Consider the following 18,654-nt stretch of genomic DNA (forward strand, 5'->3'; position numbering starts at 1 on the left):
GTGTTGTGTGCTGTCCTTAGGTTAGTTAGGTTTAAGTAGTTCTAAGTTCTAGGGGACTGATGACCATAGATGTTAAGTCCCATAGTGCTCAGAACCATTTGAACCATTTGTCTATCGTTATTGAGATAAGAATAAATTAACTACCACAGGGTCGTAAAGTTGAAACGCTGCTTAACGGAATTGTCGACGCTTTACATCGAGTGATGCTCGCCTTTCTACTGCTTGTCGTTTTTGATTATTATTAATAGCTTCCTTCCAAATATGACCAGAGGGAAAAACCGTTGTTAGTCCGCACCTAATCCCCAAAACCGTCAGATCTGTTCATATCAAGTAAAATATTGTAACGTTGCCTTTTCCCACACTATGAAATAAGCATTCGCTTATAAATATGGGTACTGGAGTTTTGAATTGATTCCTGCCAAAACTGTGAATTCGTCTGGCGGAAATTTTCAGCCGAAGAAACAAATTAGAATCCTTTTCTTGCACATATTTTTTGTTTTATAGATAATTGCATTAAACTTTATTTTACTGTCAGGAGCTTATTTAAAGTAGAATAATACTTGTAACTGCTCCAACTGACGACAAGGTACCAAGGTCTTTAATCTTTTTGTTCTATAAGAACTCGTTGAAATAATTTTGCAAGATGCTCTTTAGTCATATTAATATTTTACCTTTCTTAAACATGTGTACTTGGGGGGCAGAGCCTCTGTGACTTATTATTTAATGTGTGGTCAACATGTACCATTTTTCTCCTGGGAGCAGCGGGTGGAACTCTTTCCTAGTTGTCCTGATTTTAAAAAATATTTTTTTTATAAATCTACGGCTGTACATTATGAAACGTCCCCTTAGAACAATTATGAACGACAGTGCTGGAAAAACTCTTAAGTTATTTGATTTTCAAATAGCGGAGCAAAAATGAACGTACTCAAACATTTCTCTCTTTACTTATTCTGATCATCACTAAACTGTCCGCCCCCGGTAGTTGAGTGGCATCACACTAACGGCTCAACGTACTGCCTTGTCAGCCATGAGCAAAGGAAGAGACAAGCTGCTGTAAGGATACTGTTTTCCTTGAGGCACTAGCGAAGCAGAATGCCTCCGTTGCAGATGCCCTTCAAAGGCGCTATTGGAGATACCAGATAACGATGGCGAGGCTCCAAGTGGAATCAGTTACATTATTGAAGAACCTTTTAGTTGGAATTACATCAGTGATTTATATTTTTATTTTTTGATTACTCTTTTATGCCGCCTTTGTTGTTGTAACACTTCCTTGTAACACTTAGTTACTAGAATTCTAATTTGTACACGTTCCCTAAATGTAATCATGTATAAAAAAAAAAGTGGCAAAGGAAAAAAAAAGATGGATAGAGCGTCTGTCATGTAAGCAGGAGATCCCTGGTTCGAGTCCTGGTCGGGGTACACATTTTCAGCTGTCCACATCGAGGTATATCTACAACACCTGTCGGCAGCTGAGGTTGTTACTTAGTCATCACTTCTCATATACTCCTTTTGCACTATTCTTCGTTAGTATAATCCTTACTAAACTTCTAATAGTTACTGTGGATAATTCAGTATTACTCGTTACATAATTTCCTTTTCAAACAAGATGCCGAAGCGTAAAACTGTGTTCACACAGTCTTATGTGTATGAGCAATGAAAAGTAAATGCCTAGTGAAATTAACTTCCATTTCCTTCCAGCTTCACTTAAATACTATTACGTTAAGACAATATTACTAAATTAGCACTGGCCCCATGATGTTACCCGCTGTTAAATATGTCTCCGTAGCGCAATGTTAATGCCGGTATGGAAGGAATAGGGTAAGGATTTTATAAGCGAGTTTACGGTAAAGTTCAGAAGATATAGAGAATTTAGCTTTTTCTGAGAGAACTCGATGTTCCACATCACACACTATATTGAGATAACCGCCAACGACATTCACCTGCTTCCACCCACCACAGTATGCATGAAACACGTTTAGGACTTATCACCATTACATTGCATGGTGAATGAAACGATAAAAACACATTCATATACACGGTAAAGTTCGTAAGCGATATATTATTTAGCTTTACCTGAGAGCATTTCTTGCTCCATATTTAGCGAATTTTTTCTCCTCCACGCTCACCCACTACCACACACGGCGACCAAACCACCTTACTAACAGGCTAACTGCATTAATTATACCCTTAATGAGATATACTTCTGTATGCGTCTCATATCTAGAAACGCCTGGTTTGTGAGCTAGTTACAGGTAATTTGGTTATTTAACACGAAGTATCTTGTACTTCTGCCATCCGAACTCATTTCTGAGTTACCTGAAGAGAAATTTCAAGAGAAATCTGCAACGACATACTAAAATATGCTGTTTGAGATTGCAGCCAAAGTAGATAGTTTTGTCGCGTGTGTGTGGTCTGATAACGGTAGCTGTCGCATCCAAAAACAGCTTGGGCTTCATGTATATCTGCATTGTTCCTCCTACATTATATGCAAAACGTGTCTTTTTTTTGTCCCAGATATATATCGCCAGTCTCCCCATAGCTGCACAAAGCGTTGTGAGGGTACAGCTGAGCTTTTGACATACCCAATAGATGTCAGAATTACCTGTAAAAAATAGATAAATAAATAAATAAAGTAAAAAAAAAAGTGGTCAGCGCGACAGACTGTCAATCCAAAGGGCCCGGGTTCGATTCCCGGCTGGGTCGGAGATTTTCCCCGCACAGGAGCTGGATGTTGTGTTGTCGTAATCATCATCATTTCATCCCCATCGACGTGCAAGTTGCCGAAGTGGCGTCAAATCGAAAGACTTACACCAGGCGAACGGTCTATCCGACGGGAGGCCCTCGTCACACAACATTTAATTTTTTTTTCATCACTAAACTGACACACAATATTTTATCGCAACGCAATCTTACTTTCAATAATCCCTACAAAAGAATGGCCGTGACTAACAATGACCTATACCTTTCATGAATCACTTACCTCACAAAAATCTTCGTTACTCGAACTACTGCAATAAAGCGAGCGCCAATACTGCCAGCTAAATAAAAGGTTCTAACTACTGAAGGCACAAATTACTGATAGGCATAGTTAGCAAGTGAAAGATTTTGATAGAGAATAAACAATGTATTTACCTTAATAGCGTTCTAAAGTCATAATATATATGTAATTTTGTGTCATCCAGTTAAAGACGTTTCCTTTTTCTGATGGACACGCGTCCAGATCGTCCACTCAAAACTCTAGCATCTCTCCCCCCACATCCACCACTGCTGGCGGCTCACCTCCAACTGCCCAACGCTATGCGCTGTGCACATCCAACTGCCCAACAGTACACAAGCGAATATTCCAACAATGAGTCCAACCAGGCACAGACTGCACACAGCACAGCCAGTGATTTTCATACAGAGCGCTACGTGGCGTTACCAACATAAAAACCTAAACTGCCTACTTACAACCTCACAAAAATCTTCGTTACTCGAACTACTGCAATACAGCGAGCGCCAGTACTGCCAGCTAAATAAAAGATTCTAACTACTGAAGGCACTAACTACTGATAGGCACAGTTAGCCAATGAAAGATTTTGATAGAGAACAAACAATTTATTTACCTTAATAGCGTCCTAAAGTCATTATATATATATATATATATATATATATATATATATATATATATATATATATATAAAATTTTGTGACATCCAATTAAACAAATTTCCTTTTTCTGGTGGACACATGTCCAGATCGTCCACTCAAGACTCTGGCATCTCTCTCCCCACATCCACCACTGCTGGCGGCTCACCTCCAACTGCCCAACGCTATGCGCTGTTCACATCCAACTGTCCAACGCTACACAAGCGAATATTCCAACAGTGAGTCGAACCAGCCACAAACTGCACACAGCGCAGTCAGCGATTTTCATACAGAGCACTACGTGGCGTTACCGACATAAAAACCTAAGCAGCCTACTTACAATTCTACTGTGGACTGACATTTATTTTGTGAGCAACTTTGTTTACAGGCAGACGAAGCTTTCTAATGCGATTTTCATTGGTCCTATCTGGGCAACGAGGTTGACATTCACAGATAAATGAATAGTCTGTAATTCATGGATTGGGGCACATTTCAATTATGAAAATATGCTATATGATCAAAAGTATTCAGACATTCTCATGTGATGCGAAACTGACCACTACATGTCACGAGAGGCGGACGCGCCAGTATAAAAAGAGGCGGGGAGTTCTGTGTTGTTAGCAGAGAATCAGTAACAGCTGAGTAACTTTCGACGTAGATTAGTCATTGGATGTCACCTGAGTAACCAGTCATTTAGCGACATTCCAACCCTTCTAAAGCTGCCCAGGTCGACTGGTGGTGATGTAACTGTGAAGTGGAAACGAGAAGGAACAACCTCAGCTAAGCCAAGAGCAGAAAGACGTTATGTACTGACGGACAGGGACCATCTAATATAGCGTAGTGTGGCTGTAAAAAAATAGGATGAAATCAGTGGGAGGAATCACTCGTGAGTTACAAAGTTAAAAAATAATGGCCTAGAGTGGTTTAGCAGTTCCTCATAAGGTCCACATTTATGTAGCCAATGATAAGAGAAAGTTGAGATGGTCTAAAGAGCAGCGCACGACCGTGGGTGACGAAACGAGTGATTTGGAGTGACGAGTCACGCTATACCCTGGGACGATCCGATGGTAGGGTTTGGGTTTGGTAAATGCAGGTACAGGTGCATGTGCGGCGTACACGTAGACGAATAGATTAGAATTAAACTGCCTCATCATTCTGTTACTCACAGTTCAGCCAAAACCTTACGATCTGGCCACAGTTCAGTAGCGAACGTGGTAATATTGATGCTTATTTATACAAGCAGGTTCTGATTTATCCTCTCGAAGCTGTGGATGACTTGTTTGTGATCATCCGCCTCAGTAAAATCGAACTGGGTTTACCGTGCATCGAATCTAGAACTTCGGTGATATCCAGTTTTGTGACTGAATATTAGGGCCACGGTAGTGAACAAATGCCCTGCTATACTTGTGACATTCTGACAAGGCTACGAATTCTTCGAAGGATCTCGTTGTATATTCTAAATACACAGGCGTATCGGATAACAACTGTTTTACGGTTGCGTTCTTTCTTCTTTGCGTTTGAAGTAAGTGGATCTCACTCTTTAAGTGAAATCTTTTGTTCTCTCCGCCATGCACTGTGCTCGTACAGTGTCTTGAAAAGTATGTACGTAGATGCAGAAGTACTAGTGACAACGCATCCTAGTGGTAGGATTTCGATCGCCTCTTCAAGATCGAATCACAGAGGCTTAAAGCCTACGTCATCACTACCATTACGCTCTATTCAACACTGTATCTCTGTCAGCCATAGAGCAAGATTGCAGATTCCTTCCAAAACATTCACTGCACACGTAAAATCTGGTAATGAGATCGAGAAGGGGTATACGCTGAGGACTTTTCAGATAACGTATTTGACTTTCGCGTTACTCGCTTTATAATTCTCCTATTTATTGTTGTTTTTCTCATTTTCTCCTTAACTTACTGAAATCCCTATGTTACACGTAACACAGTTTTCATCCATTCTCGTTACGTACTGGAGTCATTTATTTTGGTATTCATCAATATTTGTCTTATCGAATAGATATCTAATGTTTGGTGCGATCATTTCTTATATGACTTCTTTTTGGACCAACCCTTTGCTGTACATAGGAACTTCATTTCTGCTGCTTTGATCTGGCATTGACCTCTTAGTTTTAGTATCCCTGTTTCGCTCCCAGAAAGACAGAAGTTGAACAGCTATTTCTTTCGTGAAATTTTACTTGAGTTTCAATACAGTATTTTGCTCCCAATGGTGTTTCAGAAAGACATAAGGTTTTCATCGTGTCTTTGATGTGTCGGTAATAAGCGTAGGTCATCATCGAGGCTTCGAGAACAAGGTGTCAATTTTCTCCGTTCTCACAGGAAAGGTGTTTATAGTGTATAACTTGTTCTAATATCACGCAGTCGATACTCATTTCGATCCAATATAGTCTTTGTCTTAACATCTCGAGTTAATCTTGCAGCCAACCCCATCGGCTCCATGTTACATCTGAGGACATGATTTCTAATGTATCTGGAACCGGATGCGTATCAGACAGCTTTCGTCGTCTCTCAAAGCTGGTGCCTGCTGCGGAGTTCCTCGTTAACGACAGTGGTTGGCGGTTATCAGTCGCAGTGGATCATAACAAGCGATCTGCCCACTAACGACAACCCAGTTCCGTGACGCTGCGTGCCCCTGTTACCCCTGAGACAAGGATGTGCTTAATGCCCAGATCAAACCTGTAGAGAAAAGTTGTGGGAGACAAGTGAAACGTAACGTCTGACACAGCATTCATTACGCTTTTATATTATTAGCTGAGACAACACTAGTTGAGGAGGGAGGACAGGGGAGGGGGGGGGTATTTGTCGCAGTAGATAGGAAACTCAAATCTACAGAGATAGACACTGAATCTGGATGCGACATTGTTGGGGCAAAAAGCAGTATCAAGGATGGACATGAATTTATAATCAGATCATTGTATTGAACACCAGATTCACTTCTGTATGTAACTGGTATCTTTATAGAAAATCTTAGTTGGCTGGTACATAAGTTCTGCAGTCACACTGTCATCATCGGAGGAGACTTGAATCGTCTAATAATGAAATGGAAAAATTATAGTTTTGTAAGTGGTGTTGGTGACAAGACGTCCTGTGAAATATTACTAAATGCCAAATCTCAAGACTACCTAGAACAGATGGTTCACAAACCAACTCGCGATGGAAAGACACTGGATCTAATGGCAACAAATGGACGTGAGCCATTTGAGGACGTCCGCACTGAAACTGGTATCAGTCACCATAAGGCAGCGGGGTGGAGGGGGGCAAGGGGGTTCAAGGGCCTTGTCGCTTGTCACGGCAGGAGTGTCACAGCAGTCAGCCAGACTGGCACACACTTCCTCCACCACCACGCCGTGCTGTCCGAGGGTGAGAAGTGGGGAACAGCGAATGCGTTGCATTTAAATGGCAATGTAGTCGCACTGCACGTGACTTGGTTTTGTAACTCACATTTCTCAACAACATAGACCACAAACAAAACAAATTTCCAGTATTATTTAATTATTTTTGGTGCGCTGAGGACGTAATATAATTTTTATTCGGTACAAATTGTGAGCATACAGACAGACGCGGACAGTTTCACAGATTTTCGCTCCCAGGTTGTTACATAATCGTGCCTTATTCAGTTTCATAGTCGAAAAGACGTCTTTCAAACATATATGTCGATCGAAATATTGTAGCATTTTTGCAACGTCATTATGGAGACGTGAAAACTCTACCTGAGGAAAGCAATGCAAACGTCCCGGGCAGTTTTAAAGTTATAGGGATTTGTCTGTAGAACGGGAATTACCTTGCACATCAATCAGTTACGCCTGCACATGCAGGTTCAGGCTTTCAACTGAAACAGCAAACGGTCTCGAAAATAGGTGTAACATTGGCATGTCCTCAAAACATCTAGGAAATTATCCTTGTAATTCTTTCAAGGCCGCAATGAATTCTTCAAATCTCCCGTTTTCTTTAACGGCAGTGAGCTTAACGAAATGGACTGTCTTTATCACAATGTCTCCCTTCTGTAACGCGATTTTTTTTTTAAATGCATCTCTATCAAATCAGAAAGAACTTGTTTCTCATCTTGCAGTGTCTTATTGTGGGCAATATGCAGTCAAGTTCATTTAAAATGCGAGAACTGCAATCCAGTCCGGATATTCTAATTTTCATTTCGGCACTCCATTTTTCTTCATAAATTCAACAACGGTGAGTTTTAAGTCGAAAAATCGTTCCAGGCATGCTCCTTGATTTAAACAATTTATTTCAGTTATACATAAAGTCTCTATACTCCTCGTTCAGTTCCATCGAAGACAGTTACAACTGACAGAGGAGTAATTCCCGCGCGTTGACTAATTTTTCTATTCATACATCAATATCTTCACCTGCTGTATGTCTGTGAATGTCGCACAGACTGCTTCCCGACGCACAGAACGATGAATACCCTCTGTCGATCGTTTTAATTTTTTGCTCTATCGCCGGCCGGAGTGACCGAGCGGTTCTAGGTGCTACAGTCTGGAACCGTGCGACCGCTACGCTCGCAGGTTCGAATCCTGCCTCGGGCATGGATGTGTGTGATGTCCTTAGGTTAGTTAGGTTTAAGTAGTTCTAAGTTCTAGGGGACTGATGACCTCAGACGTTAAGTCCCGTAGTACTCAGAGCCATTTGAACCTTTTTTGTTTTTGCTCTATCATTGTCAAATAAATATTGAAGTTCTTTCTGCATGGTATGGAATGTCGTTTCGTAGCAAATTTGTAGTACGCATTATTTGCGCGTTTGCGAAATATACGTTGAGAGCTCCCATCCCTTTCTTCTGTCATTCCCATTCATTTTTAAAGCCTTATGACGATAGATCACTAGCTGTCTCTTTTTGTGCAAACAGCACTAGACCCGTGAATGTCCTCCATATGTACTCTTGTGCAGAAAGGTGTGCAGTATACTGCTTCATCCACTTTCAATAAGCTACCACACGAATTCAAAAATCTTAGCAGTAATCCACGCGCTTTCAAATCGAAACTGAAGAGTTTCTTCGTGGGTCACTGCTTCTATTCTGTTGAGGAGTTCCTAGAAAAATTAAGTTGATTCTTATGTTACATTGTTGACTGCGTTTACTTAAATTTATGGCTTGACTTTCTTTGGGTTCACAGACATCTTATTTTGATCTTTTATTACTTTCAGATTGTAATTTCATGTACTGACACGTTGCACGACCTTGGAGATTTGCTGTTCAGTTTGATCCTACGGAACTAGACGTGTAAATAAATGAATAAACCACGAACAAATAGCGACGGGTATATAGTGCTGAAACCACGATTCTGCAGAATTGAAGAGAGTTGTGACGACCGAAAAATGCCACAGCGCAATACTCCAATAAAATGTCGCGCTGCTCCGAGTACTTCCGAGCAGGACCGAGCAAAGCCGAGACGCACCATGCTTTGGCCCTCCCGCGGCCCGTACGCGTGAAGTCTGGCACGCCTTGGCAAGCCCCGCCATAAGCAATTGCAGCAACGACGATTAGTGAAAGCGTCAGTAAACTACATAAAGAGGCACTAGCGTCATATCTCAATAAGGAACACGAAACATTTAGCTATGCAGAAGAGCATGTAGAAGAACTGTGGCTCAGTTTTAAAAGCATAATTCACCACTCACTTGATAGGTATGTTCGTAGTAGACAAGTTCATGGTAGCAGGGATACTCCGTGGCATCCAGTAAGTGAAAAGAAACCTCTAAAGAAACGGAGACTACTGCGTAACAGGTCTAAAATTAAATAACATTGGGCTATAGATGGAGAGATGTAGAAAGACACGCGTTTGCCTGTCAACAGGGAAATACGTTAAGCCTTCACCGTGTACCGTGGCAGGATATTGTCGAACGATCTCTCATATATAAAGGCCAGAGTTAGTGCCCAGGCACTCGTAAACGAGAATGGAACGGAAATTTTGGGTGGTAAAGCAAGAGCAGAAATGCTTAACTCCGTTTTCAAATGATCCTCTATAAAGGAAAATCCAGGCGTATTGCTCCAGTTCAAGTCTCGCGTCACTGTAAAGATGAGTGATGTAGATATTAGTGTCAATGGTGTTGAGAAACAACTGAAATCGCTTCAACGAAACGAAGCTAGGTCCCTTCGAAAGTCGGATAGTTTTCCGGAGATTCCATTCAGGCTTCCGCTAGTTTCAACGTCTTAGACTATCTGCTGTAAAAATCTTACCGTAGTAGAGACAGAAAAAGCTGAAAATACTTGCAGGCCAATACTGACGTAGAGGATGCGGGTGTGCTCTGGTGGAGTTTGGTGGGTCTAAGTGAGTCAAAAGCCACTCGGTGACAGCAGAATCTCTGTAATACTTGCCAACAATTCGTATTAGCAGCTCAAGCCCACATCTGGCGGATGTATTACAGGTGTAAAAACGGGTTCGATGGGTCACTAGAAGATATTTGCAAGTCGATTACCTTGCACCCCTTTTCGCTGAAAAGCTACAGCTTTTGCAGGGAAAACTCCCCTACCTGCAGTGTCAATCTCGGGTTCTCGGATGAACTGCAGACTCAGTTGCCAATCAGATATTTTGATGGCTGTTTTAGTTATATTAGCTAATTAAATTGTTTTCTACATATAGACCACTTGTATAATTTCTTGAGCCAAAACGACAGTGTCCATCTATTAGCTGAAGTTCTTTTAAACCTGTGATGAATAGAAAATGAAAATGAGCGTAATATTAAAACTTATTTACTTGATGTAACTTTTCTCAGAGCCACCTTAGAAAATTGCGTGCTCATTTCGACCATTTCCTTTGACAGAAAACTGCAAAAACAAACTATACTTTCAGCTTGTTTTTACATGTTTCGAGTAGATGTATGCTTGAATTTTTTAATTAAATCAGCAGTATCTTAAAATGAGATTTTCACTCTGCAGCGCAGTGTGCGGTGATATGAAACTTCCTGGCAGATTAAAACTGTGTGCCTGACCGAGACTCGAAACCTTAGCACTTCGCGGGCAAGTGCTCTACCATCTGAGCTACCCAAGCACGACTCACGCCGCGTCCTCACAGCTTTTCTTCCGCCAGTACCTCGTCTCCTACCTTCCGGACTTCACAGAAGCTCTCCTGCGATGCTGCAGAACTAGCACTCCTGGAAGAAAGGCTATTGTGGAGAGATGGCTGGGCCACAGGCTGCGGGATGTTTCCAGAATGAGATTTTCACTCTGCAGCGGAGTGTGCGCTGATATGAAAGGCAAAGGTCCCGAGTTCGAGTCTCGGTCCGGCACACAGTTTTAATCTGGCAGGAAATTTCACCAGTATCTGTTTAAAAGCTGGAAAAATTACACAATGTAAGATCAACAGTCTAGCAATAGCAGCACAGCAATTTACATTTCATTACGCAAGTAGAAACTGAAACATACCAAAAATACGTCGCAGAATTGCGCGTCCTACGTGTAATAGCGCTGTTCCCGAGGCAGACGCTGTTCCTTAGTGATGTCACACCGCCAGGCAACGAGGCCTATGAATCTTTCTCGTAGCCAGCTCTTGTTTTTTCTACGGGCCTCGGTCAGGCCGAGTGCGGATACTGTGACAGATACCGCCTCGAAAACTCCACGATCCGATGACCTGCCTGGTTCTACGGGCAGTGTTTACACTGTTTGACAACTGCTTTGGAACAGCTGCCAATTGCTATGGAATAAACAACAACTGCTACAGAACACCCGGCCAATGATATTAAAAGGAGATGTAGAGGGTAGGACGTGCAAACTGCAGCGAAGCTTGTGCACGAACGCTCTGTATGCGTTCGACAGTTCATGCAGTATGGCATTTCACGAAGGTCGTTGTGGGACCGATTAGAGCGACATTCCGTGTGCTACGGCAACATGTCTGCAATGCATCATTTGAGTGCTCACAGTTGTGGACGAGCAGATGGACTGCTCGCAGCTGATCAAAGTGTCACTGCTGTTGACACAGTAGTGGGTATGCCCTAAAGTGTCATCTCATGATAAAAAATAAAGGGCCGCTGAAGGTGGAAAGCTATGCGAAAGCATGCCGACGCTCATAGATGGACAACCACACTGCAAGAGGATCGATAGATAGCCCTAGTGGCGAAAAAGAACAGACATCTCACTCCTAGGCAGATCACTGCAAACGTGTACAAGTGTTTCTTCAAGTGGTTCAAATGGCTCTGAGCGCTATGGAACTTAACTTCTGAGGTCATCAGTCCCCTAGAACTTAGAACTACTTAAACCTAACTAACCTAAGGACATCACGCACATCCATACCCGAGGCAGGATTCGAGCCTGCGACCGTTCCAAACTGTAGCGCCTAGAACCGCTCGGCCACCCCGGCCGGCGGCCGAACATCGTTCCATATCTTTGCGCGAGGTATCAATACAGCACAGCAGTACTGCAGGAAGATTATTGTCGATAAGTCCGTCTGTTTAGTGGTGCGGTAGCTCGACTTTCTTTTTATGGACGACAATGCCGGGCCATACAGGACCGCTGAGTCGCCGGACACATTGCAAAATGAAGATATGGAACTTATGGAATGGTCTGCATACTCCCCAGACCTAAACCTTCTAGAGCATGCCTGGGGTGCTCTTGGTAGATGTGTTTCTCGACGAGCACCCCCTCACAGAACCGTGCAAGAACTGAAAACTGCCTTGAGAGACAGTTTGGTAGCCAGCATGAATAACAGATGCAAAATGTGCATCATTTCCAGAGGAGGGTATATTCCATACTGAGAGTCAAACATTAAGGTTATTTATGTCTGTTATCCTCCTTTCCCATGGAGTGAAATCTGTACCATTTTTCGTTATAGGAGTGAATATACCACTCCATTCTCTAATGCATATATTCTAAAATACATGTCGTCCTTCATTGCCTGCAATTAATCCCGTCCAAAAATGTGTCTGTTCCTTAGCAATTGTCAAGCGGTGTATACGCGCCAAAGCTGATTTACTGTGGTGTTGCTGTTCCGAATGTCACATACGCCACGTACCGATGGCCCCCTTTTTCATTAACTAGCTGGGCACTGACCTGTAGACGGGTGGCCGCGCACAGCGGGTGTCGTGGCGGAATGCAACACCAGTGTACAGGGGCAAGCGTCCTTTCTATGACATCAAGCCCTCTTGCCTAGTTTCGCGCCGTTACAGGTAGATCTTCAGCGTTAAGAGGCTGTTTTCATAGCAATACTTCGTTGAAGTTATTGTTAGGACGGCACTTGAGGGCAATACAGTGGCATTATATTATAGTTGCAACTTGCTGTTTTAAATTTCTGATACTGCAAAATGACAAACCTTTAGTGATAAATTGCTTTGACAAAGCAAAAACACACTCTAAGACAAAAACAACGATGTAGCACGAAGGAATTATCCAAATGCGACGGACGTCAGTAGATGTGATCTACATGTACAGACAAACAAATTGTTACAGTTTCAGGAAAATTGGATGATTTATTCAAGAGAAAGAACTTCACAGATTGAGGAAGCAGTTATTCGACTTGGCTTAGATTGACAGAGTTAATGGATGTTCTCCTCAGGAATATCGTGCCAAATTTTGTCCAAATGGCGCATTAGAGTGTCAAAAACACGAGCTGGTTGAAAGGCCTTGCCCATAATGCTCGAAAAATTCTCAATTGGGACGAGATGTGGTGACCTTGCTAGCCAAGGTAGGGTTTGGCAGGCAAGAAAACAAGCAACAGGAATTCGCCGTGTGTGGGCGGGCATTATCTTGCTGAAATGTAAGCCCAGGATGGCTTCCCATGATTGGCAACAGGAATGGCGTAGAATATTGTCGACGTATTGCTGTGCTGAAGGGGTGCCGCAGATGACAACGAAAGGGGTCCTGCTATGAAAAGAAATGACACCCCCACACCATCACGGGCTGTATGGTGGGCGACAGTCATTCTGGTATCCCACCCATGTCCAGGGCGTCGTCAGACGCTTCCTCGGCCTGGAATCTCATTGACTGGAGCAGAACTGTCTTCAGTGATGAGTCCCGCTTCGAACTGAGCCACGATGACCAGTGACGACGTGTCTGGAGAGGCCCCAGACAGGAATAGGATACTACCTTGTCTGTCGCCCGCCAACCAGGAGTGATGATCGGTGGTGCCATTTCTTTTCGTAGCAGGACAACTTTGGTTGTCATTCGCGGCATCCTTACGGCACAGTGGTACGTCGGCGATATTGTACGCCCCGTTTTGTTGCCCTTCATGGTAGTCCACCCTGGGCTTACATTTGAGCAAGATAATGCCTGCCCGCACACGGCGAGTATTTACTGCTTGTCTTCGTACTTGCTAAGCCCTACCTTGGCCAGCAAGTTCGCCGGACCTCTCCCCAATGGAGAGCGTTTGGAGCATTATAGGCAGTGACCTCCAACCAGCTCGGAATTTTGACGATCTAACGGATCAGTTGGACAGAATTTTATGCAGTTTCATCCATGAGGACATCTAGCATCTCTTTCAATCAAAGCCATGCCGAAAAACTGCTTGCATAAGCGCCAGATGTGAACGAACGCGTTATTGACTTTCTCAATTTATGAAGCTCTTTCTCTTGAATAAATCATCCAATTTTTCTGAAATTGTAATCTCTTGTTTGTATTTACATGCACACTACATGTAGCGATTTCAGTTCCTTTCGGATGATTCCTTCTTAGTGCGTCGCTTTTTTGTCTCAGAGAGTATATACTGAAGAGCTATTTGAAAACTCTTTGCTGTACCTATCAAACAATGGAAAATCCAGGATGGAATGTAACAATATTATGAGAAGCTACTCACCTTATAGCGGAGATGCTGAGTCGCAGATAGGCACAACAAACAGACTCTCGCAGTGGCAGTGTGGTTTCAGTTGTCTGAGACTGCAGACGTGTGTGTCAGTTGCGTTTGCGTAGTGTGTGTGTGTGCGTATGTGTGTCTATTGTTGACGAAGGCCAATGGCCGAAAGCTTTAATTGTGAGAGTTTTTTTGTTGTGCCTATCTGTGACTCAGCATCTACGCTATATGGTGAGTAGCAATTTTCCTTCTCATAATAGTGTTATATCTTTGCTGTACAAGTTTCTTGTAACACTTATACATATCATTTCTCTGATGGTTCTAGTCGGGGTATTATCGAGTGAAAGAGTGCAGTAGCTAATGTCCTGGATTCATATTTATGAGGAAAGAGCTTTAGATCCTTATCTGACTACCCTAATGCAGAATTTTCGTGGCTTTGATGAATCCCTTCAAGTAAATGATGGAGTGGCTCATTAAATACTTCACGGCTGATTTCGTCCCCATCATTTACCAGCTGATCCAGTGTAATGACACCAATATCGTAGGAGCATTAAACTATTTAACTTTTATTCCTTCTTTCATGCTGGATTAAGAAACTCCTTACAACAGCGCTACAGTATCCCTTCACTGTTATCGGTACAGCTGCGGACTTCTTCCATATTCCGTGTCCGCAACGTCATCTTGAGATCCCGGCTTTGTTTATCGACGCGGTCGGAGATTTTCTTCGCTTGGGGAGCGAGTGTTAAGAGTTGTCTTAAGTATTTCATCTCATCTTCATCTCAAAAGCGCGCAGACCACCGAGGTGCCGTCAAGTAGAAAGAACTGTACCAGGCGACCGAACAACCCCAATGAAGTCATATGACCATTTAATTTCATTTTCCAAATTCTGTGAGAAAGTTATGTACCTTTACAGTATTTCTTTCACCCAGTTTCTGTGACATTTTTCTTACATGACAGGTATTGTTGATATTATTGAATGTTAAATGTACACATTGAACGAGATGCTGTAAAGTAGCAGTAAAGTGTAACCGCAAGAGACTAAATTTAACATAAAAAATTCGAGCTTTGTCGAAAAGTAAGAGAAACGGTATAAGTGGTTAAACGGTCTCGTTAAACAGGTAACACGAGTGTAATTACTTCTGTGAAAAATACTCTAATATGAGGCGACACAGTGCTCAACTGGTAAGGAATCAGATTTGATTTTTATATTGCTTTAATCCTTCTGATAAAAGCTAAAGCACGTGGGTATTTCTGAGATAATGTTGCCAATAATTTTGTTTTAATAGTGTATTTTTGTTTCTTGGCTCATGCATGTATGTCAGTCGGTGTAACGTTGTTAGCCCTGCCTGCCAACTGGTCCGGCGTTGTGTTACAGCGCCGTACATCAAGCCGTGCTCCCGGAACGACATCCACCTGGACGAGTGTGCTCTACACAGTGCACGGACTGCGCTGCCGGACATCATCAAAGGTGAGAGCCGACACGCTAATAACCACCTCATTGTTCGTAGTCGAACCGAAAACTATGTTTTTGAAGTTTTTCAAAAGTGTAACAACTACACTCCTGGAAATGGAAAAAAGAACACATTGACACCGGTGTGTCAGACCCACCATACTTGCTCCGGACACTGCGAGAGGGCTGTACAAGCAATGATCACACGCACGGCACAGCGGACACACCAGGAACCGCGGTGTTGGCCGTCGAATGGCGCTAGCTGCCGTCAGTGACAGCCAGTTTGCCGTGGCATACGGAGCTCCATCGCAGTCTTTAACACTGGTAGCATGCCGCGACAGCGTGGACGTGAACCGTATGTGCAGTTGACGGACTTTGAGCGAGGGCGTATAGTGGGCATGCGGGAGGCCGGGTGGACGTACCGCCGAATTGCTCAACACGTGGGGCGTGAGGTCTCCACAGTACATCGATGTTGTCGCCAGTGGTCGGCGGAAGGTGCACGTGCCCGTCGACCTGGGACCGGACCGCAGCGACGCACGGATGCACGCCAAGACCGTAGGATCCTACGCAGTGCCGTAGGGGACCGCACCGCCACTTCCCAGCAAATTAGGGACACTGTTGCTCCTGGGGTATCGGCGAGGACCATTCGCAACCGTCTCCATGAAGCTGGGCTACGGTCCCGCACACCGTTAGGCCGTCTTCCGCTCACGCCCCAACATCGTGCAGCCCGCCTCCAGTGGTGTCGCGACAGGCGTGAATGGAGGGACGAATGGAGACGTGTCGTCTTCAGCGATGAGAGTCGCTTCTGCCTTGGTGCCAATGATGGCCGTATGCGTGGTTGGCGCCGTGCAGGTGAGCGCCACAATCAGGACTGCATACGACCGAGGCACACAGGGCCAACACCCGGCATCATGGTGTGGGGAGCGATCTCCTACACTGGCCGTACACCACTGGTGATCGTCGAGGGGACACCGAATAGTGCACGGTACATCCAAACCGTCATCGAACCCATCGTTCTACCATTCCTAGACCGGCAAGGGAACTTGCTGTTCCAACAGGACAATGCACGTCCGCATGTATCCCGTGCCACCCAACGTGCTCTAGAAGGTGTAAGTCAACTACCCTGGCCAGCAAGATCTCCGGATCTGTCCCCCATTGAGCATGTTTGGGACTGGATGAAGCGTCGTCTCACGCGGTCTGCACGTCCAGCACGAACGCTGGTCCAACTGAGGCGCCAGGTGGAAATGGCATGGCAAGCCGTTTCACAGGACTACATCCAGCATCTCTACGATCGTCTCCATGGGAGAATAGCAGCCTGCATTGCTGCGAAAGGTGGATATACACTGTACTAGTGCCGACATTGTGCATGCTCTGTTGCCTGTGTCTATGTGCCTGTGGTTCTGTCAGTGTGATCATGTGATGTATCTGACCCCAGGAATGTGTCAATAAAGTTTCCCCTTCCTGGGACAATGAATTCACGATGTTCTTATTTCAATTTCCAGGAGTGTATATTCCACTTGGGGATGTTTCAAAGCGCCACTAGTATTAAGGCTCCAGTCCATCTAATTTTCCACTGACAAGCACTTAGTATCCCCGCTCTTGGTTCAAGTCCCCCCCCCCCCCCCCCCCCACTACGGTCCAGTGTATATAAAGGTATTGTGCACAAGGAAATATAAGGAAAGGGTTGTCCTAACACGTGGACTGTAGCTGTCTGTTCTAATTAAACATTAATAATTATTAAGTAGAACTATCAGCTACTGTAATGAAAGAAGGGCCACAAATCGCTTACATTTATTGGTGGCAAATTCAATGATTGCTCAGAACAAACAAGGATAAAATACTCATCACGGGAGAAAGTGATAATTGTGGATCTAAAGCGGGAAAGGACCGGAAGAGCTCTCATAGAACAGGCCGAAGGGACAAGGAATCGTATTAACTGACTATTGATTGTGAAATTAGATGAGCAGTGATGACTGCATTTGAAGGTTAGTGAATAAAGATCAAGAGAATCCCAAAGAGTAAAATCATAGCCGATTATTCATCCTACAGTGAATGACTGATTACTATCAAACACCGTTCCTATCATCCTGTATGAATTTCGTAGGCCTTTTTGCTGTGAAACTTACACTGGGCGAAGCGGGACGAAGTCACAGGATGAGACAGGCGCTAGGATGGCGGGGCCCATCTGCTCGCAAATCGACTGCTCCTCTCCAAGTCCGTCCCTCTCTCCATTGCTCGCGACGAAGAAGTCCTCTCTCTGCCCATCTAGGTGAAGAAGTGCCCTCTGTCTGCGACACGCGCCGAAGAAGCGTCTGATAATTCATTCTTCTGCTCCTTCGCGGCGTGAGCCCGCCAAAATTGCCATTTTGGCCAATACAAGATTGCGGACTTTATTTCTCCAATCCGAAAACTCCTAACAGTTGTGTTCTGGAAGATTCAGAGTCACTTTCTGAAAGATTGCTATCGCCGACCTGTCACCATTCATCTTGCTTCTCTATGACAAATCGCTACTCCCAAAGATTGTGAACGCAGACCTACCAAAAATTGTCCCACCACAACTTTCTGTAACTTTGCCTTCTCCATATTTACTCTCTAGGTGCCAACGACCCGTCGGGACGAGACAAAAAACTTGCTTGTGCAGGCACCCTCTGGCTGAGAACAACGCGAAATGAATGGAAACTGCAGACGCCATGCATTCACTCCCCGTTAACTGCCAGAACAATGAATTCGACATGCATTTTAGAATTATAAAGAAAATCCTCTTTAATCATCATGAATACCGCTCTTTGCATATACATTTGAATTTATCGATGTTAGACCTACCATATAGATATCTTAA

General features: G+C 43.8%; 1 protein-coding gene across 1 annotated transcript in view; it reads left to right on the forward strand.

The window, feature by feature from the left end:
* The window catches only part of LOC126155288 (protein takeout-like), a 96,406-nt gene that overhangs the window by 4,748 nt on the left and 73,004 nt on the right, over positions 1 to 18,654 (forward strand). The window contains exon 2 of the mRNA XM_049916218.1: positions 15,741 to 15,833. Coding sequence (XP_049772175.1) covers positions 15,741 to 15,833 — 93 coding nt within the window. The remainder of the gene's footprint in view (positions 1 to 15,740; positions 15,834 to 18,654) is intronic.

Source organism: Schistocerca cancellata, chromosome 2 (assembly GCF_023864275.1).
Source record: "Schistocerca cancellata isolate TAMUIC-IGC-003103 chromosome 2, iqSchCanc2.1, whole genome shotgun sequence".
Taxonomy (NCBI): Eukaryota; Metazoa; Arthropoda; class Insecta; order Orthoptera; family Acrididae; genus Schistocerca; species Schistocerca cancellata.